The sequence below is a fragment of the Trichomycterus rosablanca genome, chromosome 5 (genome assembly GCF_030014385.1).
Source record: "Trichomycterus rosablanca isolate fTriRos1 chromosome 5, fTriRos1.hap1, whole genome shotgun sequence".
Classification (NCBI taxonomy): Eukaryota; Metazoa; Chordata; class Actinopteri; order Siluriformes; family Trichomycteridae; genus Trichomycterus; species Trichomycterus rosablanca.
In genome coordinates, this window is record NC_085992.1 from 13,009,326 (window position 1) to 13,034,058 (window position 24,733).

At 40.4% G+C, this 24,733-nt stretch overlaps 2 protein-coding genes across 3 annotated transcripts; both read right to left on the reverse strand.

Annotated features, from left to right (window-relative positions):
* Positions 1-234: 234 nt before the first annotated feature.
* Positions 235-14,502, reverse strand: bsdc1 (BSD domain containing 1). 2 transcript variants are annotated; one of them, XM_062995742.1, is made up of 11 exons: positions 14,478-14,502; positions 13,770-13,827; positions 7,230-7,346; positions 6,572-6,739; positions 6,389-6,443; positions 5,944-6,059; positions 5,256-5,324; positions 3,960-4,044; positions 2,093-2,539; positions 1,673-1,776; positions 235-348 (listed from the first exon to the last, which is right to left on the reverse strand). In XM_062995742.1, exons 1-11 carry the CDS (start codon positions 14,486-14,488, stop codon positions 316-318), a joined length of 1,263 nt encoding a protein of 420 aa, XP_062851812.1. In that variant the 5' UTR covers positions 14,489-14,502; the 3' UTR covers positions 235-315. The 2 variants fall into 2 exon arrangements, with proteins under 2 accessions (XP_062851812.1, XP_062851811.1); XM_062995741.1 differs by lacking the exon at positions 14,478-14,502 and having other exon boundaries at positions 13,770-13,948.
* Positions 14,503-22,570: 8,068 nt separating this feature from the next.
* On the reverse strand, positions 22,571-23,474 carry olig4 (oligodendrocyte transcription factor 4). Its single transcript, XM_062994927.1, has one exon. The coding sequence runs from the start codon at positions 23,472-23,474 to the stop codon at positions 22,743-22,745; it is 732 nt and encodes a 243-aa protein (XP_062850997.1). The 3' UTR covers positions 22,571-22,742.
* Positions 23,475-24,733: the final 1,259 nt, after the last annotated feature.

Below are 24,733 nucleotides of genomic sequence, written 5' to 3' on the forward strand. Positions count from 1 at the left end.
TTCCATCTCCAATATCATCTCAACTACTCTGTTTAGAAATATGGATGTCCAAGCAAAACGTACCGAGTTCATTTATCATATCGGCTTCAAAAGCACATTTAAACAGCTGAGCTGCTTGGTGGTAAATTTCATTGGCTGGAAGTTACCCAGCAGAGGGAGAGAGCAGCAGAGCAGAGGCTCTGATGGTTCTCCTGATCCGGTCTGATTGGCTGAATAAGAAGATGTATGCATGGATTAAATCTTTTAAGATGATAACAAAGCGTGGGTTTATTTGGGAGCAGTTATGATCTCTAGTCACTCTCAGGTCTCAGCTTTTCAGTCCCAGTTTTCCCAGTCCTCGTCATCAAACTAAAAAAAAAAACAACACACAAAAACAAGAACATTTTGTTATTTGCAGATTTTCTAATATTACAATGTGCACTATTAAAATCAATTAGGAAAACACAAATACAGGCATTAATTACTTTCATTTGCAAACGTATTTGATTTGGCACTATTTTTACACTGAATGCCCTTGACCCTATCCTCCTTGGGATCTGGGATCAGCTTGGGACCAGCACTAAGGGTGCACTGATGTGTCCTCCCAATGGCTGGGTTCACATAATGCCATGCACCTACTATATATATATATATATATATAATATACCATTGACAAGACCAAAGAGCTATCAAAGGACGTCAGGGACAAGATTGTAGACCTGCACAAGGCTGGAATGGGCTACAAGACCATCAGCAAGAAGCTTGGTGAGAAAGAGACAACTGTTGGTGCGATAATGTTGGCGAATGTTTTTGTTTCTGGATTTTTTGTTGATATTCTGTCTCTCTCTGTTAAAATTAACCTTCCATAAAAATTATAGACTGTTCAAGTCTTTGTAAGGGGGTAAACTTACAAAATCAGCAGGGAATCAAATACTTATTTTCCTCACTGTATATATATATATTTTATATATTTATATATATATATATATCTATGTGCCCACCCCCAGAACTCAGGTACTTCTGTTACCAGCAGCCTGGCTGTTACCATTATGCCATACGAGCTCAAAGAAACAAACAAGGCTGTCATCAGTGCAGCTGTAAAACACACTAGCACACCAGAGCTGACATTTCAAACTCGTGAGCTCGAATCTCAGCATCTGGTTGGAATGCCGGAATGGATTCCTCAAGGGATTCCTCAAAACTGATGCAATTACGACCTCTTCTGGCTAATCGATGACACCTGCATCAGGGGCGAGGGATAATAGAGATCGGTGCTTGACTCTCTGTGTGCGAGACTAAGCCCCATATGAACTTGTCTCGTGCATGTGAAAAGATGCAGTTGGTACTGCACACGTGTCGGAGGGGCTGTGTGTTATTCACGGCTCTCCACGGTCAGAGTGGAGATCAGCTACAGTACAGTAGAGAGGAAGCGAAATGCACTTGTGTAATTGGATATGACTAGATCCAGAAGAAAATTGGGAGAAAGTGTAACTTCTGGAAATTTGGGGACATCTATGGTGGAAAGCTGTTACTGCAAGCAAGAAACTAACATCAATTGTGCTGTGCACTTTTCTCGCATTAAGTAATCTGTAGGTTTCAATAACAAATGCACCAAAAGCATGGTTCTTGTAGCATCACAGCTAAATGACAAAGTGGGTGTAATAAACCACAATGTAATGGGTATGGGTTGCACCTCTGCAGTGGCGTCGACTTTAGACAAAGCCTGCTGGACCTCTTCTTCTGTCATATCCAGGTCAAAATCCTTCTCCCAGTCTTCGCTTACATCGGTACTGGATCCTGTCATGACAAAAAGAATAGGTTAATTTAAACACAGGCTAAAAAAAGCTACAAACCACTGCTCTGTTGTACGACTTTTACACCACACTGTATGATCCAGCTTCCAAATATTACCTAATCTACCCCGATCCACCCCATGAGAGACAAATTTTGGTCTGGTCCTCTGTAACTGATTCAAAACGCAGCTGCACCCAAGAGCCACTGCTTTGTTCACTTCACCTACAAAGCCTCAATCAAGTCTCGATCTTTACCTTGTTTCCTCCAAACTACAGGTCAGAACCCTCTGATCTGAATCACCGAACCAATTCGCCCTCACCTTTTTTCCCGTTGGTCGAGGGCGTTGACTTGCCGCTGTCAGAGTTGAGCTCAAACACTCGGAGATCCTGCAACACCTCCTCTTTTGTGCCCTCTGTTTTGGTTCCTTCCTCCTTTACTCTTCCAGTTCTGTGTCCCTCATCCTTCATATCCTGTGTTTTGGGTTTCTCATCCTTCACTCCACCTGTTTTGGGTCCCTCCTTTCTCACTTCCTCCACGACGGTATTGCTTCCGTCCTCCTCTGGACTGAGCGATGCCTGTTCCTCGAGCTGGGCTGGAAGGATTTCGAGCTGTGTAGGGAGGCTCACGCTGTCGCTGCTGACTGACGGGGTGACATCAGGCGTGGCTTCAAAACGGGAGACAGCTGAGGGGCATGAGGGACTGGTCTCGACGATTACGGGAGGAGTGAAGTCCAGACGAGATGAGGGTGCTTCTCCCAGGAATTCATCTAGAAGAGACAGAATGAAAAAGAATCAATTGAGATCTGACACAGCAGCTTCTGCACTGTCCAAAAGTATATGGACACTGACCCTCAGCTTGTTGGACATCTTTTTTCAAAACCATTGGTATTTGTTTGTTTTTATACCGCCATGTTTATGATATCACGGCAGGAATCAGTGTTTTACGCTAGTTTTATTGTATTATTGTCTTATATTATTAAGGAAATTATTGATTATTTCTGTATTGTCCTGGGTGAGAGTTTTTTGTAATGTATTGGGCATATTTAGACTTTGTTTTGGGCATTCGTTCAGGATGTGTTTTATGGTGTTTGGTATGTGACAGTCTTCACAAAGTGTGGTGTTTTCTACTAGTATTAAATGTTTGTGTGTCAATCTGGAATGGCCTATTCTACATCTAGTGTATACAACTCGATCTGTACGTTTTCCATAATGTGTTTCTGGTTTATTCCTGATGTTGGGGTGAATCTCGTAGTTTAATGTGTGTGTTCCATTAAAGTTAGCATTTATTTTTAATGTAGTCATTAATGAGTGGGGTTAAGGTCAGGGCTCTAGGCTTTGTAGAAATGGTAACTGTCATACTGGAATAGGAAAGGGCCTTTTCTAAACTGTGGCTACAAAAATGGAAGCATATTATTTGCCATACACAATTGATTTCATACAACTTTTAGTAATAGATGTGGCAGAAACACCCAAACTCACTGATTAGGAGATGAGTCCACATACTTTTTACCATACCGTCTATATCAGCGGTCCCCAACCTGTTTTGCACCACGGACTGGTTTCATACAAGATACAATTTCACGGACCGGCGGGGGTGGGGGGATTTAAAATAGAATAACTATACAGTAGAATGGAAAATCAGTGTGAATCCTGAGCTTTTTTCGCAATAGCACCCAAAGTGCATTGGAAAATTAATTGCTCTTGGAGCTATCTCTAATTATTTATTCTTTCTGTGCGGCCCGATAATAAACGACCCACGGACCGGTACTGGTTTGCGGCCCGGTGGTTGGGGACCATTGGTCTATATAACATCTTCCTTTGTGGCTGCAAGACAGTCAAAACCTGTCCACTTCAAAAACAGCTTTTTCCAGAGTGTAATGCTTTCAGATTTTTCCAGAAAGAACCTTTTAAAACTGGACCAATCAGGATGCAGCTTATAAAGCTTATAAATAGAAGTATTATTACATAATTACTACTTAGAACGTGTAAATATGCTTAGGGCAAGACGCCAGTATTTTTGGAATATTAGAATATGACCACTGGCATGCCCTAAGCATATCTACGCATTCTACTGTAAGTAGTAACTGATTATGTAATAATACTTCTAGTGTAAATAAACATTTTCTTTCTTTCACACACAAGTCATTAAAGCTGTTTAGGGCAAAGAACATGAAGCTGGTTTCAGACCTTCCTCTTCTTCCTCCCAGCCTAGACTCTCAGCCTGTGTGGTTTCCTCTGCTCTCAGCTTCAGTGCCACTCTCCTGGCCTCCTCCTGTCCATAAAAATACACATATTAAGGATTATCACTTCTTTTACACATACGGCCACATATACCGAGTCCTCATAGAAAGTCCTTTCAAATCCTCAGGGTTATTTCTGAGTACAGGTCTAACGACAAAGAAAAATGAATGCCAGCGCTCTATTCATGCCAGCTTTGGATTTCAGTCACACAGGTCTGTTGGAGCTGAACACTATTGTGTAATGTAGAGCAGGGTTTATTAACCTAGTCCACATCAGGTTCACCTGCTTATTACTCAAATGCATAAATGCAAAAAAAACCTCTCAATCTTACACACACATATGTGTGTGTCTAAATTACAGACAGTCATAAATGATTCAACATGTTAAGGTCTAATAAGCTAAAACAGCATTGTACACTACACACAGTGCCAGGAGTGAACACTGCCGCACAATAAAGCACCAATAAAGTCACAATCCCAATAAATGTACTGATATAAAAAATGTAACAATACAGATGATTATTTGGTTATTGATTTTAGTTAATGATTCACCCTTAAGTTTTTTCCAATAGAAAAATACAGTATAAGCCGACTGGCCTCCATAGTTGAAGCAGAACATAAAGAAACAAGATTGTATTGTAGTCCACTAGGTGGCGGCATGCACACAGTACACAGAGAAACTGCTTCAACTGAAGCAAGCCAACACTCTTAAAATTAATAAATGTATTTATTTATCTTAGGAAATTTCTTTTGCATTTTTTTTTATCAGCCAATGTGCCCTAGTCAAGGTCATGCCGAGTCTGGTTCCACCGGGAAACACTGGGCACAAAACAGAAACACCCTAGACAATCCACCACAGGGCTTCAGCCATTCCTTCCCCTAAACATAACCCATCATGTCTGTGTAGATGCTTGATTAACCAGTAGTGTAGGCAGCGTGGGGGGGCAGAATTGCTGGGATCCAGGATTCCAATACCCAGTGCTAATGACTGGTTGAGCCACTACATACAGAGATTATTGGCTATGTCTTGGGGGGGCTTAGGTGGCCGATGCCTTGCGATGGATTGGTGTACTATCTGGGGCATTTCAGTGCGCCCAGTGATTCTGGTTAAGCCGGGCCCACTCTGACCCTGACCAGAATAAGGCAGCGGTAAAACATGACAATAAAATATTTTATAAAAGGACACACACAGAGCAAAATATTCATATTTCTGTACACAAGTGTTTATTAGTAGAAGCCCTACCTGGTCTAACTGAAACACTTTGTAGAAGTAGCGCTGCCAGAATTCGGAGTGAGCCACAGCTGCTGGTACCTGAAACACACAGATATAAAAGCATGCCATAAATTAAACCAAAAATTGTTGCAAAGTCCAGTAAAACAAAGCTCTATACTAAATTATGGAGAGAAAAAAAATTGTATTAGGTTTAAACACAACCAAATGCTCATTGCTAGCTGATAAGCTTTTGCTTTGTGTAAAGAATGAAAATTCTGCCATTTAAGCAGGAATTTCACAAGCAGAAATGGTATCAGATACCTTGGCGCATGTTCTCCAGTCTTATTACGGTTAATAGGAGAGTTGGTTTTATTGCTGTATCAGCTGCATAGCCTATCTTAATGGCTTACACTTGGTGGGTATATGGTTATTGTTGTCTGCAATGTTTATATCAAGTGTTTGCTGTTATGGTGTAAGATGTGTTTTATGGTTAGTAATACATTATATGTTTGGTGTCAATAGATACTTGTGAGTAAGTCTAGAGTGGCCTATACTACTGCGGAGGAGGCATGTGACAGCCGACGGCCCTCCTTGGTTGTTAGTGATGGGGGTAGGCTGGGGGCTAAATTTTTACATACTATAGCGAGTGTTGATCACTTGGATCAGACCAGGACCAGGTTTTAACAAACAGAAATGCGAATCAGAAGTGAACTGGTACCATTTTAGTGTAGAGGGCTCGGATGGATGGGCTGGTGACTAGCAACTCTGAGATCTCGGTTTTCTTCTCTTCCAGGCTGAAGGTGGAGAGCCAAGTGTCAAACTGCTCTGGAGGGCCTGAGGAGACAACATTAACATCTGCCTTCAGCTTTCAACTTGTCATGCCTCAAATAACATACAAAGAAAAAGCTCATTGTTTTGGTGAAACCAAAGTTAAAAGACTTTATGTGTAAATGTGAAGAAAATAAATGAAGGAAGATTTAAATGAAAACATTAATGTTTTCTTATTCATTGTCTATTAATCAATGGTGACCACTAGTCACAAGATTCCAGGCGATCTAAAAAGTATTTAAAGCTTTACGTTTATGTTCAACCAATGAAACGAGAGGAAACAAGCACAAAGTCAATACACCGATCAGACAAAAGGAGCCAAAAGAAAAGCTTACCATCAGGTTCATTGCAGTATGTTGCAGGATTTGCTTGTAGACTGTAGAGTCGAGCCTGAGAGAAAGCATGAAGCTCGTCAATGAAACTTTATGTGGCACCCAGTCTAGCTGATGTGCCTCTTGTTCTACCCAAGAACTACACTATGTTCTGTAAATAAACCCTTTTAAGTGCTTCACTCTTACCTTGATGCTGTCGTAAACCTCAGTGGTTCCGGCCGGTGTGGCTACAAGCGTGATGACATCACAGTCGATGGTCTTGTCTGGTGGTGGCGCCAGCGTGTCTGTGATTACGCCCAGAATATTACTGATGCCTTTCTTCACCTTCTCCGTGGTGTCTGATGATCCTTCCACCTGACAGGGGGCGATATGACAAAAATCCTATCACCCTCACGATACTTGAATACAGTACACAAGATGCATTGCTGTCAGCATACCTTATTTGGCACAGTTTTTAAGTCTGATGCCCTTGGCTTGGGACCAGCACAGAGAGCGCACTGACAAGTGCACCTCTGAATGACTAAGCTGTCCGGCCATCCCCTATTCTACCCCTCTCAGATACAGCCAATTATGTCTGTGTAGACGCCAGATTGGCCTTTAACGCGGCTGAGATTTGAACCCTGGATCTCAGCAGTGGTGAGCTAGAGGTACTTCCATTTAGGTAGAACTTAAGAAGATACCTGAGTGTGCGGCAGTTCTGTCTGAATATGCCGACACACCCACTTTGGAAGCACAAGTGCCATCATATGTAAAAGCATAGTTTGTCTGAGGTTCACTGCCAGTCTGTCTAAGCAGAACATGTTGTCACTATACCGTGTTGTTTGTGTGTATTATGGAACCCTACCGCCAGCTTGCTCTTGACGGCGTTTGCTGTGGCGACGATAGAGCACGCAGTGTCATGCTGCACCACAGTGGAGAACTCTGTTAAATCTCGTTTGATGAACTCGTACGTCTCAGTTGACTGTAAACACAAAGGAATCAAAGTTTGATTTGGCATTCATTCTAACTAGCAAACATTTACCCATGTGTATTAAGAGTACAGATGTGGAGATGGGCATTTTCAGGCGTGTAGATATTTTTATATCCACTGCATGGTTTTTAAAAGTCTAAACTTTTGTTTCAATAACGAGTCTTGTACACTTGTTTCTACACTCACTGTCCATTTTATCAGCTCCACTTACCATATAGAAGCACTTTGTAGTTCTACAATTACTGACTGTAGTCCATCTGTTTCTCTACATACTTTTTTAGCCTGCTTTCACCCTGTTCTTCAATGGCCAGGACCCCCACAGAGCAGGTATTATTCAGGTGGTGGATAATTCTCAGCACTGCAGTGACACTGACATGGTGGTGGTGTGTTGATTTGATTTGATTTGATTTTATTGAACCATTTCATATTTTATAAATAGATACAATACCTCCTATAAAAAACTGAAACAGTCAGGGATAACACAAAAAGTCCATAGACTTATTTCCATTGTGGTCCCTATACATAATCAGGTCCAACAATCAGCAGCATAGCAAGCATGACATCGTAATATAATCATTATAACATAACACAATATATTCAATTTAATTCATAAACATTATTAAAACTTTTAATTAGCAAACGTTCCCTTTTCATACAACCATTCCTTAACAGCCTGTCTAAACCCTTGCAAACTGTCGCATATTTTAAAAGGCCCTGGCAAACGATTCCACAACGATACTGCTATAAACCTGAAAGAATCCCTACCCACTTTACTTTTACAGCATGGCAGTACTAAATCTGTGGATGATCTTCTTGTAAAATAACCATGAACATCCCTCACCTGAATAAAATAATTTTTAAAATACTGTGGAACAGTTCCATGTATAATCTTGTACGCGTTACCCAATTCTATCAGAGCAACCCTATCCTGAACTTTTAACCACCCAATCATTTGAAAATGATTCATTTCCAAATGGGTTCTCATGGGGAGGTTTAAAATAACCCTAACTAATTTATTTTGAGATGTTTGAAGCCTAGTTTTAATCTGTTTTGCAATGCCATTATACCATGAACAACAGGCATAATCAAAAAAAGGCTGAACCAAAGCCCCTGACAAGGTAATCATAGTTTTTCTATCTAAAAACTTTGAAATTCTTGCAAGAAACCTAATTCTTTGATTAATCTTAGTTAAAATCTTATCTGCCTGACCCCTACCTGATATATATCTATCTAAAATACATCCTAAATATGTAACTGAGTCCCTGGTTTTTAACACAATGTCCCCCACAACCACATTAAAAACTGAGATCTTGTTTAATTTTACTCTCGTTCCAAATAAAATTGATTCTGATTTTTCCAAATGAAGAGACAACCTATTCTCGGACAACCACCTACTAACCTTTAATAATTCATCACTTAATGTACGTTCTATAATACTTTTATCTTTGTCAGAAAATAAAAGTGCTGAATCATCTGCGTACAAAAGAAGTTTACATGAACATATCGACTCTAAATCGTTGATATACAAAAGGAAAAAGAGTGGACCCAATACACTTCCTTGGGGAACCCCACAATCAATAAATCTGGGTAAGGATAAAACACCTCCTATTTCCACCTGCTGTTTACGTCCTTTTAAATATGAAGCAACCCATTTTACAGCAATATCCTTAAAACCAATAGCTTTTATCTTTGTCAATAAAATCTCATGGTCAACAGTATCAAAAGCCTTCTGTAGGTCCAACATTACCATGCCGCATAAATTCCCTTTATCTATCTCGCTTCTAATAAAATCAGTTAAATAAAGTAAACACGTATCAGTGGAATGAGACTTCCTAAAACCAGATTGAAATTCATAAATAAGATTTTGGCCAGTCAAATAATCATTTATTTGTTCAAAGATAATCTTTTCGATTATCTTTGATAAAGTACTTAGAATAGATATTGGCCTATAATTTTCTTCATTTAATTTACTACCTTTCTTGTGAAAAGGAATCACCCTTGCATCTTTAAACTGTACTGGAAAGTACCCATATTGAATTGATAAATTAATGATATGTGTGATGCATGGGGAAATAACCTCTGCAGCATCTCTTAAAAATCTAGCTGGGATATTATCAAGACCCGTTGCTTTAGAACAGTTTAAATTCATAAGTTTTTTACATACTGCTTCCTCTGACACATAATTAAAAGAAAAACTATCCATCACAACCCCTTGTCGTTTATAATAGTTGTGAACATAACTCTCCCCATACTGACCATTCTGACTGGGCAACTTATCCACTAGTCTACTAGAAACTGAGGTAAAAAAACTATTTAGCCTTTCTGCCACCTCTCTCTTATCTGACATAACCCTGTTTTCAGATTCCAAACTAAAACTACTACTTTTAGTTGTCAATCGATTACTATAACCAAGCTGCTTAAGCGACTTCCATAACTTACTAGAATCCTTCCTATATTCAAATATCTTTTCTTTGAAATAAGTCTTTTTATTTTTTTCTATTAATCTGTTTACCGTATTCCTTTGTTTTTTAAATTCTGTCCAGCTCTCATCATCCTTATTTCTTATGAAAATTGAATACAATCTATTTCTCTTCCTAATTTCTTCCAAAATTTCACTATTCATCCAAGGTGCGCTTCTTTGCTTTACTCTAATGTGTCTTACTGGAGCTAATTTATCTACTACCTTTAAAAACATACTTTTAAAAACTAACACTACTTGATCCACATTATTACATTTTAAAACCTCTGACCAATTCATTTGACTTAAACCTTCTAAAAACACATCCTTACTGTACCGTTTTAAAGACCTAATATTTATAGTATTATGACAATTAAGCACATTTTTCTTAATCTTTCTTGTACAAAAAACACCACAATGATCACTCATCCCATAATGTATAACACCACTTTTGACTATCTTAGACTTATCGGACACTAGAACAAGATCAATTACAGTCTGTGTAGACAAACAGACTCGTGTTGGTTCATTAATTAATTGATAAAAACCGAACATACGACAAAAATTCATCAAGGCCTTAAATGAAGTAATATCAGCATTCCAAACATCAGTATTAAAATCACCAACCATAATCACTTCTGTTTTAACCATGTATTCACATCTACCACATACCTCTTCTAATAAATCATAAAAATTACTCTGATCTGGAGGTCTGTAGCATGTTCCAATCAAGATAGGCTTACACATTGGTAACAAGATATCTAACCATACAGCTTCGATTTCATCATGATTTAGGTCTTCCCTTTGTTTAAAATTTAAATCTGCCCTTATATAGACACATACTCCTCCACCTTTACGATTCCGATCTCTACGCACAATAACATAATTCTCAATCTCTATTTCTGCGTCTCTAATAGAACTGTCCAGCCAAGATTCTGAAATACACAGCAGAGCAACTCTATTGCTTCTACACAGAAGTCGAATCTCATCAATCTTAGGTCGAAGGCTTCTGATGTTAAGATGAAGTATATGCAGACCCCTTGATGAAAAAAACGAGTCCACGCTGTGGTTTTCTTGCCGCACAATACGCTCGAAACCTGGCTGAGTGTTCCGGCTTCCCATTCGAGCAGTCGGTGTTTCCATATGTACCGGCATATGTGCAATACCACTTCCATCGCGACGCGCACATACTTTCGCATTCTCCTTCGCCTTCAGTCCTCGCCAAGATAACCCTCCTGGTCCTGGACATTGATGTATATCCCCTGATATTAACAAACATATTGAAATAATCAGGTAATTCATTCTATTACTTTGATGATTGCGAGTACACTTGAGCTGACGCTTGGCCGGAAACAAAGACGGGTAAACAAACGTATCCAGGAATACGCTCTTTCCATGACCAAAATGCTTATCTCTACACATTTCCTGATGGTCCAAATTAATTTCTAAAAGTTCCATTCGTCGTCCGTGCAACTTTCCACAAAAAAACTCTAAAAACAACACATAAATTAAAAGAGTTAACAACATTCCAAACATGCCACACTTGCCAGCCGCCATCTTGGATGTAACAATGTATGTTGTTAGTGTGTGTTGTGCTGGTATGAATGGATCAGACACAGCAGCGCTGCTGGAATTTTTCAAATACCATGTCCACTCACTGTCCACTCTATTAGACACTCCTACCTAGTTGGTCTATCTTGTAGATGTAAAGTCAGTGACGATCGCTCATCTATTGCTGCTGTTTGAGTTGGTCATCTTCTAGACCTTCATCAGTGGTCACAGGACGCTGCCCACGGGGTGCTGTTGGCTGGATATTTTTGGTTAGTGGACTATTCTCAGTCCAGAAGTGACAGTGAGACTGCTGTGTCTGATCCACTCATACCAGCACAACACACACTAACACACCACCACCATGTCAGTGTCACTGCAGTGCTGGGAATGATCTACCACCTAAATAATACCTGCTCTGTGGTGGTCCTGTGGGGGTCCTGACCATTGAAGAACAGTATGAAAGGGGGCTTACAAAGCATGCGGAGCAACAGATGGACTACAGTCAGAAATTGTAGAACTACAAAGTGCTTCTATATGGTAAGTGGAGCTGATAAAATGAACAGTGAGTGTAGAAACAAGGAGGTGGTTTTAATGTTATGGCTGATCCGTGTATATACAGTGGGGTCAAAAAGTATTTAGTCAGCCACTGATTGTGCAAGTTCTCCTACTTAGAAAGATGAGAGAGGTCTGTAATTTTCATCATAGGTACACTTCAACTATGAGAGACAAAATGAGAAAAAAAATCCAGGAAATCACATTGTAGGATTTTTAAAGAATTTATTCGTAAATTATGGTGGAAAATAAGTATTTGGTCACCCACAAACAAGCAAGATTTCTGGCTCTCACAGACCTGTAACTTCTTCTTTAAGAAGCTCTTCTGTCCTCCACTCGTTACCTGTATTAATGGCACCTGTTTGCCCTCGTTATCTGTATAAAAGACACCTGTCCACAGCCTCAGTCAGACTCCAAACTCAACCATGGCCAAGACCAAAGAGCTGTCGAAGGACAACAGGAAGAAAATTGTAGACCTGCACCAGGCTGGGAAGAGTGAATCTACAATAGGCAAGCAGGTTGGTGTGAATAAATGAACTGTGGGAGCAATTGTAAGAAAATGGAAGACATACAAGACCATTGATAATCTCCCTTGGGGTCAAGATCTCATCCCGTGGGGTCAAAATGATCATGAGAACGGTGAGCAAAAATCCCAGAACTACACGGAGGGACCTGATGAATGACCTGCAGAGAGCTGGGACCAAAGTAACAAAGGCTACCATCAGTAACACACTACGCCGAGAGGGACTCAAATCCTGCAGTGCCAGGCGTGTCCCCCTGCTTAAGCCAGTACATGTCCAGGCCCGTCTGAAGTTTGCCAGAGAGCATATGGATGATCCAGAAGAGGATTGGGAGAATATCAACTCGTCGTGTTTGGAGGAAGAAGAAGAACCCAAGAACACCATACCTACTGTGAAGCATGGGGGTGGAAACATCATGTTTTTCTGCAAAGGGGACAGGACGACTGATCCGTGTTAAGGGAAGAATGAACGGGGCCATGTATCATAAGATTTTAAGCCAAAACCTCCTTCCATCAGTGAGAGCATTGAAGATGGAACGTGGCTGGGTGTTCCAGCATGACAATGATCCCAAACACACCGCTCGGGCAACGAAGGAGTGGCTCCGTAAAAAGCATTTCAAGGTCCTGGAGTGGCCTAGCCAGTCTCCAGACCTCAACCCCATAGAAACTTTACGGAGTCCTTGTTGCCCAGCGACAGCCCCAAAACATCACTGCTCTAGAGGAGATCTGCATGGAGGAATGGGCCAAAATACCAGCTACAGTGTGTGCAAACCTGGTGAAGACTTACAGGAAACGTTTCACCTCTGTCATTGCCAACAAAGGTTATGTTACAAAGTATCGAGTTGAACTTTTGTTATTGACCAAATACTTATTTTACACCATAATTTACAAATAAATTCTTTAAAAATCCTACAATGTGATTTCCTGGATTTTTTTTTTTCTCATTTTGTCTCTCATAGTTGAAGTGTACCTATGATGAAAATTACAGACCTCTCTCATCTTTCTAAGTAGGAGAACCTGCACAATCAGTGGCTGACTAAATACTTTTAACCCCACTGTACTTATACGTTAAGTTAATTAGAAATAAATGCATGTTAACATTATAAGTAGATGTTCAAGTGTTTAGTGTTCATGAAAATAAGAATTATTATTATTTATCTTATTGAACGTTCACTCTAATCCATTCCTAGCAATTATATAAAACACATCAAAAGACTGTATGTGTTTTTCTGTTTGTGGTAATGACATTAATGGTGCAACTGAATATAAACTTTCATTAACTTTACCTTATATAAGAAATAATAAATGGTAAATAAATGTAAAGACGTCTCACCCTCTCTTTAAGGGTCTGTAGGCTCTGCTGAAGCCAGCCTCCCCACCAGCCTCCATCGCTGTTACCATCACACATACCGAGATTCATCAGTTACTCACAATATCACAGAAATATCGCACATTAATACCGGTGTGAACCAGTATCGATCCTGAACACTGAACCAACTGTCCGAAAAATCCAGAAAGACTTCGAGCTGCAGTATACAGCTAGCTATCAAGCTAACGTTTTCTAATAACACAGCTTCATGTACTTAACATTAACACTTGCAAAATTCAAACCGAACACTATAGTAATAAAATAGTTTAGTGAAAAAAATCGCTTATTTTGTTTTAAGCTAAAACCGCTGTGTATGATAACAGCTAGCGTCCATTGTGTTGTTGTTTGACTAGTGCGATGCAATCCCAAATACATTTTAAGTACACTATATGTGCACTGGAGGGTCAATAACCTTTCAGCACTGAATCCCCTATCTAGTTCACTATGTAGAAAGCAGGAAGCGATATGAAACACAGCTCTTAGACAGCTTAGCTACTGCATCATTTTTGTAAACAAAGCCTGAAAAGCCGCCACAAATACCAGTATTATTAAACGCGAAGCTTTTTAACGGTACGACTTGGCTAAAACAAACAGTCATTTCGCTAATAAATTGTAATAAAAATTTAATACGTTTTTAAAAAATGGATTATTTGAAGCTACTTAACTACTCACCCTTCGGCCATCTTTAAAGCATGACGTCATCTAGATCGCTAAGAGGCAGGTCTCAAAAATGCACAAAATGTAAAATATGAAATAAAAAGAAATACGAATTAATTTGATAATAGGCACACATGTTAAACAAAGTTTTACACTTACAAATATAGTAAAATGTTTATTTAAATATCTAGCCATTTCTAAAACAAAATACGGTGTCTGAAGAGGTTCAACCCTAAACTAAAACGAGAGTTCTGTATGACTAAGGAGGTGTAGAAACTTTGGAAACATATTACTATAGCTCATAATTCAGATTTATTTTTTAAAACTGTCACTGTTGTTAAATTACTTTATTAATGTGAATTATCAGGTTTTTGTTTAAAATATTGTTTTATTAAATTAAGCTTTTTTTTATTCATTATTTTATTTATTTTTTAGGGCGGCACAGTGGCTCGGTGGGTAGCACTGTCACCTCACAGCAAGAAGATCCTGGGTTCGATCCGCAGGTGGGGCGGTCTGGGTCCTTTCTGTGTGGAGTTAATAATGAATATTAATCAAACGATTTGTTTTGTGGTTTCACCAAAAGGTATTATTTTCTAATTTTCTTGCATTTTGTTTTGCAAGGTTCTATTAGTTTTATTAAGGGCCAAGCACTGAAAGTTAGGTGTTGGGAATGTGGCGGCACTACCTGACTAGCTGCCATATGCAAGGCATCACAGAATCAGTGTCTCCAATCACTCTTTTACAGGCATATACAAGACTAAAATGTATCTTTTTAAAATAATAATATAAATTATTTATGTTAAATAAACAGAACTAACTGCTGTGTCTTTAAATACCAGCAGCTTTATGCCAACCCACCACTTCTTCTTGTTCCTCAGCCTTTGTCCCGTTTTTTGATTACGGGGTCGGCATTTCCAGCTTCTTCCCGTTAGGAGTCGCCGGCGGGATTTGGCACAGTTTTTACGCCGGATGCCCTTCCTGACACAACCCTCCCTATTCATCCAGGCTTGGGACCGGCACTACAATGCACTGGTTTGTGCATCTAGCGGCTAGGTATCTATAGGACAATTCAGTGTTTCCAATTAGCCTGGTGGCATGTTTTTGGACTGTGGGAGGAAACCGAAGCACCCGGAGGAAACCCACGCGGACACAGGGAGAACATGCAAACTCCACACAGAAAGGACCCAGACCGCCCCACCTGGGAATCAAACCCAGGACCTTTATGCAAACCCCCCACAATGCATAAATATCAGAGCTCAATCAGTATGTCTGATTTTTCATTTTAACTGTAGGTGTTTATTGTTGATAAACAGTAAAAAGCAAGACTGACCATAATTTTATGTTGATTTAATGGATCGATGTTATCTGTGTTGTCACTGGTAGAAATAAGTGTAATTATTATGGAGTTTGAATTTACATTGTTATTTTGCAATGTATTTAATAAAAGCCAAACATGCTTCAATTTACCACAATCACTGGAATTTTATGTAGTTAATTTGCATTTATTCTGTCTTTGTAATAAACTATAAGACCCCTATCATCTTTTAATAGTTTGAATATTGTGAATTTCCCCACTGTGGGACGAATAAAGGATTATCTTATCTTATATTGAATGTGATAGGATCACTTTTGTGGAGCTTAAATGTTTATTCTGAAAATATCTCACTAGGTAGTTGTTTCTAATGTTACTTATGTAACAAAAGAAGGCAACAATGTCAAAATGTGCTAGTAAAGGTACCTCATAATTTCCTCATAATTCATACACATTATGTGTTGAATAAATCTGTTGACAAGCTGTGCCCTCTATCTCACGGGACGATCTCACTGCTGTCACCCTGTTACACACCATCAGATAATGAAATTGGCCATAATGGAAGTGACATGAGGAGTTTATCACATCATTAGAATTCAGCTTGGCCCATATGGATGCACGGCTGATGGGTGAGCTGTAACCCCCCACCTGAGCCCGGTGCCCTTTTTTGTCCCTGAGGGAGGAGGCTGTGCATATGTGTTTATATGCATATTTTTATGTGTATGTGTGTGTTTGTGCATGTTGTATGTGCAGTGTGATATATTAGTGTGTGTGTGTGAGAGAGAGAGAGAAAGAGAGAGACAGAGAGAGTATGTGTGTGTGTGTGTGTGTGTGTGTGTGTGCATGCTGAGTGTGCATTTGGGTGTATGTGTGTGTGTGTGTGCAGTGTGTGGACTTGAGAGATGAACCTCAGTGTACAGGGTCAGTCTGTTTTTCTATCAATTCTCTCCTGTTTTAATTGAAGCTGCGTTGTATCCAGAAGCTGCACAATATGTGCATTTCTTACACAATATGTCACTCCCGCCCCCCAATTCCACTAATTGGGTCCTTCAGTTGCCTAATTAACTCAGTCTGTCCTGCCTCAGGGCCACAGAAGGCTACAATTGTGTCGTCATTGATCCAAGGGTCCTTTAACTTAAATCACTATTTATTAATGTCAGGGGTCAGTCTGGTTTTGCTACTGTCTGAAATGAACCGGTTCATAGAAGAAAGAAAGTGAAACTATACAAACCATATTTTTTTTTGCATTCTTTTGTACATTTTTATAAAGCTTAAAACAATGCCGGTCTATTTAAATAAAGCTTAATCGGCAAACATTTAAGACGTTTTTTCTGAACTTCATTTGGGGGCGATCAATCAAGGGCGGCACGGTGGCTCGGTGGGTAGCACTGTCGCCTCACAGCAAAAAGGTCCTGGGTCCTTTCTGTGTGGAGTTTGCATGTTCTCCCTGTGTCTGCATGGGTTTTCTCCTGGAGCAAATTGTCAGGTTAATTGGAGACACTGAATTGCCCTATAGGTGAATGGGTGTGTGTATGTATGGGTATGTGTGTGTCCAGGGTGTTACTGTGTGCCTTGCGCCCATTGAAAAGCTGGGATAGGCTCCAGCACCCCCCCCCCCGCAACCCTAATTGGATAAGCGGTTAAGACAGTGAGTGAGTGAGTGAGTGTCTCAAATCAAGTGGGCAGGGGTCGCTCAGCAGTTGAAAGGCAACTCAGGGCAGTTGTAGCCGAGAGGTTAGGGTACAGGACTAGTAATCGAAAGGTCACTGGTTCAAGCCCGAACACTGCCAGGTTGCCACTGTTGGGCCCTTGATCAAGGCCCTTAACCCTCAACTGCTTAGACTGTATACTGTCACAGTACTGCAAGTGGATAAAAGCATCTGCTAAATGCCAAAAATGTGAAGTAAAAGTTAAGTAATAATTAAGCACAGGACTAGTAATTGGAAGGTCACTGGTTCAAGCCCCACATCTGCCAAGTGGCCACTATTGGGCCCTTGAGCAAGGCCCTTAACCTGCAATTGCTTGCAATGTATACAGTCTCAATTGTTGGTCACTTTGGATAAAGGTGTCTGCTAAATGCAGAAAATGTAAGTAAAATGAAACACTTTGCACATATGAAAATATGAATTTTCCCATGATGTTTTACACAAAAAGCCCTCTAACCTTAATTGTAGGTATTTTTTAATAACTACTTTTTTAGCCACTGATGCAGCGCTGCTTTCACATCATAATCACATGAAAATCTTCTTCCTCTTAAAGCTTCTTTGAGCAGTCCAAAAAGGTGAAAATCAGATGGTGCTAAATCCGGACTATAAGCTCTCTCAGTCTCTCAGACACGACCAATTACTACTCCTCTTGCCCTCACCGTTTCCAACTAAAATATAAAAGATCCCTCATGTAATTCATTTTTCTACAATCTTATGTACAATATCTCTTCAAAAATAAGGGTAAAAATTAGCCTATCAGAAACACCTCTACACCTGCGCATTCATGTAATTATACAATCAGTCAGTCATGTTCCAGCAGCGTATCTCATATAATCTTACAGACACGGGTCAAGAGCTTTAGTTAATGTTCACATTAGATTGAGGAAATTGGGCTCTGACTAGTGTCTGATTGTTGGTGTCAGTCAGTGCTGATCTTCTGGGATTCTCAAACACAAAAGCAGATTCACCTGCGAATGGCTAAGAAGAAACAAAATAAGGGTTTCAAAGTTGCTTAGTCAAGTCCTGACTCAAACCCCATTGAGATTCTTTAGCAGGACCTTAAATGTGGACGGTTTTGCCAAGAAGCAAAGGTCACAGAAGTTCAGATCATTGCACTGAATACATTTAAGAGCATTTTTGCTGCTGTCCCTCCATGTACTCTTCCCATCTGGCTGTGATCTGGAAACACCAGCTTCCCGTGAGTCAATGTGTCTAATTATCCCTCTGCAGCATGCCAGTTAATCCCCACAATGTGTTTTGCTTCCCATTCCCACCTGTGCTCAGGACCAAGGCCGGGGGGAAGCCCGTAGCTCCCTGTATCCCAGAATCCCCTTCTGCTGGACAGGCTGGCAGCTGCCTCCCCCTGCTGGGACGTCGTCCAGCTGACGAAGCCTCTTAGCCATGTCAATGGATCCATAAATAAAGGAGCTAACCGCTTTTGTGGGCCTCGAGTGTCAGATCCCTCTGCGGCATGACGGCGCTTGTTACCATGATGAAATGCGCTGAGAACGAAGGAAGGAGGGGGGGGGGGGGGGATCAGTGTTTCGGGCGACCCCCTGCCCTCACTTTTTGTCCCGCAAGCGAGTCGCATTGTCCCAGGCCTTTGAAAGCTGGGGAAAGAAGGAGGGGAGTGGAGGAGGAGAGAAGGACCATCTCTTCATTTCTCCTCTGATCTTGCCTTCATCAGGACGCAGAGTCCTGCAAAGACGAGCGTGTATTCTTCACGGCCAATTTAGCGCCTGAGAAATGCAGGGTGTTGATGAAAAGGATGAAGTAAATGAAGATCTCCAAGAGCTAATACACCCGTAGTACCGCTCGTGCAGTGGCCAGAGATCCTTAATCAATGGTTACGGGTCAAACACGACATGTATTTCTTGTGGCCAAAGGCTGTTCGTTTTATATAAAATGTAAAAATACATGAATATTTTATAACAATACTTTTGCTTTTCTATTGTCTGAATATTTTTTTAACAATAGTTAAGAATGAATTGTGTGTATTGCATTTTATTGATAATGAATATACACTGATCAGCCATAACATTAAAACCACCTCCTTGTTTTTACACTCACTGTCCATTTTATCAGCTCCACTTACCATATAGAAGCACTTTGTAGTTGTACAATTACTGACTGTAGTCCACCTGTTTCTCTACATACTTTTTAGGCTGCTTTCACCCTGTTCTTCAATGGTCAGGACCCCCACAGGACCACTGCAGAGCAGGTATGATTTGGGTGGTGGATCATTCTCAGCACTGCAGTGACTGACTTGGTGGTGGTGTGTTAGTGTGTGTTGTGCTGGTATGAGTGAATAAGACACAACAGCGCTGATGGAGTTTTTAAACACCTCACTGTCACTGCTGGACTGAGAATAGTCCACTAACCAAAAATATATCCAGCCAACAGCACCTAGTGGGCAGCGTCCTGTGTCCACTGATGAAGGTCTAGAAGATGACCAACTCAAACACCAGCAATAGATCAGCGATCGTCTCTGACTTTACATCTACAAGGTGGACCAACTAGGTAGGAGTGGACAGTGAGTGGACACGGTATTTAAAAACTCCCGCAGCGCTGCTGTGTCTGATCCACTCATACCAGCACAACACACACTAACACACCACCACCATGTCATTGTCACTGCAGTGCTGAGAATCATATGTGATATCAGATATAAGCTTTATATTAATTGAAGCATTTATACTTTTCTAATAGCCAATTTTTACAGCTTTAAATACAATAACTAATTTTAAATACCCAATTTAAAAAATCAATTAAGGAAACTCATGTCCCGAGAGCTCTACACTGGAAAAACTTGACAACCTTGGAGATGTAAACTGCATCTTTATAACACAGCTGCAGTATTTTTTTGTGGTTTTATCATGACTTTATTTTGGTAAGGGTTGCAGTCGGTACACTCTCTTGGGAATCATTAGAGTACAGTACTGCATCCCTGACCCCCATAAAATATGAAGGGAAAACTGTACTGTTTTTGGATACAGAATTCAGTAACAGTCATAACTGATCTTTGCTTACAATATCGTTGATGCTTTGATCTATTAAAAATTTACTTTCTATATCATCAGGAACTAGTTGACTTTGCTCCACGCACATGTCAACAATGTGCAGATGCCCTCTAATAATTAATGACAGTCGCCGAGGGCTGAATATGGCTGCAGCTTTGTCTTGGACATTGACAAATCTTCCAGCACGCACATAAAAAGAAACGGTCCCTGTCCCCTGTGTGTAGGCCACAATAGAGACGCGCCAACCTGGCGGCGGCCTCCTCTTTTCTTCCCCGGTGCAGCCCGCTGGGTGTTCGAGACCGACTCTGTTGCATTAACTAGGCTTTGTGCAGCTTTTTTTTTGTTAAGCACATGGTACAAGCGGTACTGCTGCTAACGTTTTAGCATATGTTGGGTGCATAAATATATTATGAGCAATATTGATGAGAAGGCTTGGTACATATGGAGTGGCTTTTTAGATTGCACAATACACATTAACTGATTATCACACACATGCACAGACACATGCACATGCATATGATCGTACGTCTTATTAGCAGCTGCCACCCTTGACAGCTTGTTAGCATTTTAGGCATTCGGGACCTCGTAGATGCTGTTTTTACTCGCTAGATTGCATGAATATTGTTTTTGAATTGCTCTAAATGAAAAAGCTGATTTTTGAACATAAAAATTTTATTTTTATTTCTGCTTATGAGAATAAACACTGTCCTGAAGCTTAGCAATCTAAAATTATTTTAACCACCCAAACACACGAAAAGACTGTGTGTTCTGGGTGACTGTAAATACATCGACCAGCCATAACATTAAAACCACCTCCTTGTTTCTACACTCACTGCCCATTTTATCAGCTTCACTTACCATATAGTAGCACTTTGTAGTTCTACAATTACTTACCGTAGTCCATCTGTTTTGTCTACATAACTTTTTAGCCTGCTTTCACCCTGTTCTTTAATGGTCAGGACCCCCACAGGACCATCACAGAGCAGATATTATTTAGGTGGTGGATCATTCTCAGCACTGCAGTGACACTGACATGTTGGTGGTGTGTTAGTGTGTGTTGTGCTGGTATGAGTGGATCAGACACAGCAGCGCTGCTGGAGTTTTTAAATACCGTGTCCACTCACTGTACACTCTATTAGACACTCCTACCTAGTTGGTCCACCTTGTAGATGTAAAGTCAGAGACGATCGCTCATCTATTGCTGCTGTTTGAGTTGGTCATCTTTTAGACCTTCATCAGTGGACACAGGATGCTGCCCACAGAGTGCTACTGGCTGGATATTTTGGTTGGTGGACTATTCTCAGTCCAGCACTGACAGTGAGGTGTTTAAAAACTCCAGCAGCGTTGCTGTGTCTTATCCACTCATACCAGCACAACACACACTAACACACCACCACCATGTCAGTGTCACTGCAGTGCTGAGAATGACCCACCACCCAAATAATACCTGCTCTGTAGTGGTCCTGTGAAAGCAGGCTAAAAAAGTATGTAGAGATAAAGATGGACTACAGTCAGTAATTGTAGAACTACAAAGTGCATCTAAATGGTAAGTGGAGCTGATAAAATGGACATTGAGTGTAAAAACAAGGAGGTGGTCATAATGTTATGCCTCATCGGTGTATATTGTGAAGTCAGTAAGACTTCATTCATTTATCATAAATAACTGCTTTATCCTGATCAGGGTTTTGTGGATCCAGCATCTAACCTTTAAATGGGCATACAATGGAAAAGGCCACTTATCTATTGTATCCATTACAATGCATCACATGCTCTCCTATTCACTCCCTCACTTACACCTAGAGAAAGTTTTTGCAGACTTTATACATTATAAATAAGTATAAATTGTTTTTAATATTAAGAAATTAACACTTAAACTCCTAATAATAAAGGTAGCTGTTACCTACTATGAATCGTGACTATGGAAAATGAAGAGAAAATACAGTTTTTTAATAATAATAAACCTTTAATTTAAAAAAGATCATGAACTGTACAAAACTTTCTATTCACATTTGGTTTTTTGCAGATACAGCAAAGGTAAAAGTAAAACTACATCCTGTGGCACTTGTGCTAAATGCATAATTAATATTTTAAGCATAAAAGGCAAAAACAGGACATTCATGTACAAATATTCGAGTTCAAGGCATTTACAGAACATTCATGAGTTCTCGGCGTTAAGCCTTTGTGCGTTCAGCTTCAAATTTGGGCCTTTTGGTAAGTTTTGAGTCCTGGACCCTTTTCTGGATCACTTGCTCATGGAAAGGCCATGCAGGCTGGCTGTAGAGGCTGGAAAAGGCTGGCACAGGGAGCAAGGACACGGCATGCCAGGGAAGTGCCGGTATGAGCTTGCCAAATGCAGCGGGTCCTTCAGTAAGCTGTGAATTGAATGCGTGTGGAAGCCCAGATATCCCGCAGACGGAGGAGAATGAGGAGCTGGAGCAGAAGCTGTGTGAGTACTGGTGTTCTGAAGCGTGGAGGAACTTACAGTCGTAGCTCCGCTTGCCAGAGGGTGCAAGGGCTGGGCCAGAGGATGCAGGGGAAGCTGAGAAGAAGCCAGGACGGGCCTCGGGGCATGGTTTTGAGATGCGCTGGAGCCGTAGACTTCGCCCACTAGCTTCTTCATCTCATCCAAGGAGCTGGACAGCATAAGAATGTAGTTGCGAGCCAAAAGGAGAGTGGAGATCTTCGAGAGCTTGCGCACAGAAGGACCCTGGGCATACGGCATCACCTCGCGAAGTCCATCCATGGCTTGGTTGAGATCGTGCATTCGCTTGCGCTCTCGGCTGTTCACCTTAAGTCTCAGCTCCTGAATATCGTCTTTCGAGAGTTCTGGACAGTCTTGGCTTTTTATGCCAGAAGCTGGAGATCTGTTGGCTGCTTTTTCAGCCTGAAACATCTTTTTGGAGAAGAAGCTGGAGTCGACAGTGAGTTCTGGGGATGAAGAGCGACTGCAGGTGGAGCCAGTGTCAGAATCCATCTTTCCAGGTGTGAGTGGACAAAAAGCGATCCCTGTCGTGGAGTAGTATTCCGAAGATGCCTTCCTAACAGTGACGAGAGGGTTGATGCGCTGCAATCAGAAACCTCTTACGAGCACTAATGAAGTGCTTGACGGACTCTGTAGGTGGATAGCTTTGGTATAGCAGAGCTTGATCACACTCTTACTGTCCTCTCTTCCGTCTATATGTTCATCACCGGATGCAGTCTGATGCTGACCGGTCCCTGTAGCCTGGCCTTTTATAGGCCTCTCAACCACAAAGACACAATGAACTGCATAATAGGCCTGGAGACTTGGAGCCAATAACAGAGGGGACACACTTTTCCCCACACCCCCATACACCCCCTCTTTAGCAAATACACCCCCCAAACACAAAACACACACACACACACACACACTCACACATGTGAAAAGTCCTTATGGCCACATAAGACACACAGTAATGACCGTCTAAGACATCACAGATGTGTTAATGTAGTTTAAAGTTTAAATGTGATCATTTAGGTTCTAATAAAGTTTACCACAGTTGAATTATAATAAAATGATCACTTAAAAGTGCAAATGTGTCATATATAATAATACTCATATACAATTCTGAATCAGGTGATGACAGCTTGTTTTAAAGTAAGATTTTGTCACATTTTGATTTTGATTTTATTTAATGAATTTACATAATATTAAATTTGGAATATCTAGCACAACTGTTGTTTTAATAATAGTAGCATTCTTTTAAAAATTTTATTTATTCTTTTTTTTTAAAGGCTTTGAGCCATAAAAAAATAATAAAATAATAAATATAGATAAATAAAATCATAATGATAAAGAATAAGAATAATAATAAGTTTAATTCAAATTAATGTATGTATATAAGTTATAATTATTATATTAATCATATACATATATATATATTAGGGCTGTCGAAGTTAACGCGATAATAACGCATTAACGCGATTTCAATTTAACGCGATTAAAAATAATAGTGCCGTTAACGCAAGTTCTAGTTCATGTTGATACTTGACTGGTAGAACAAACGTTTTAATGTCGGACTTGCCACCGTTTTTCATTTGCGGTTTGTTAACATAATGTAACCGAGCGTTGTAGTGATGCACTTATAAAGAAATAAATACACGCTATATTCACAAGTTGTCGGGAGCAGAACACTCTTATTAACTTATTCTGTTAAGGTACCAAATACCGGAAAGCTGAGTCAAGCACGTTAGTCCATGCACTATGGAAGCCCC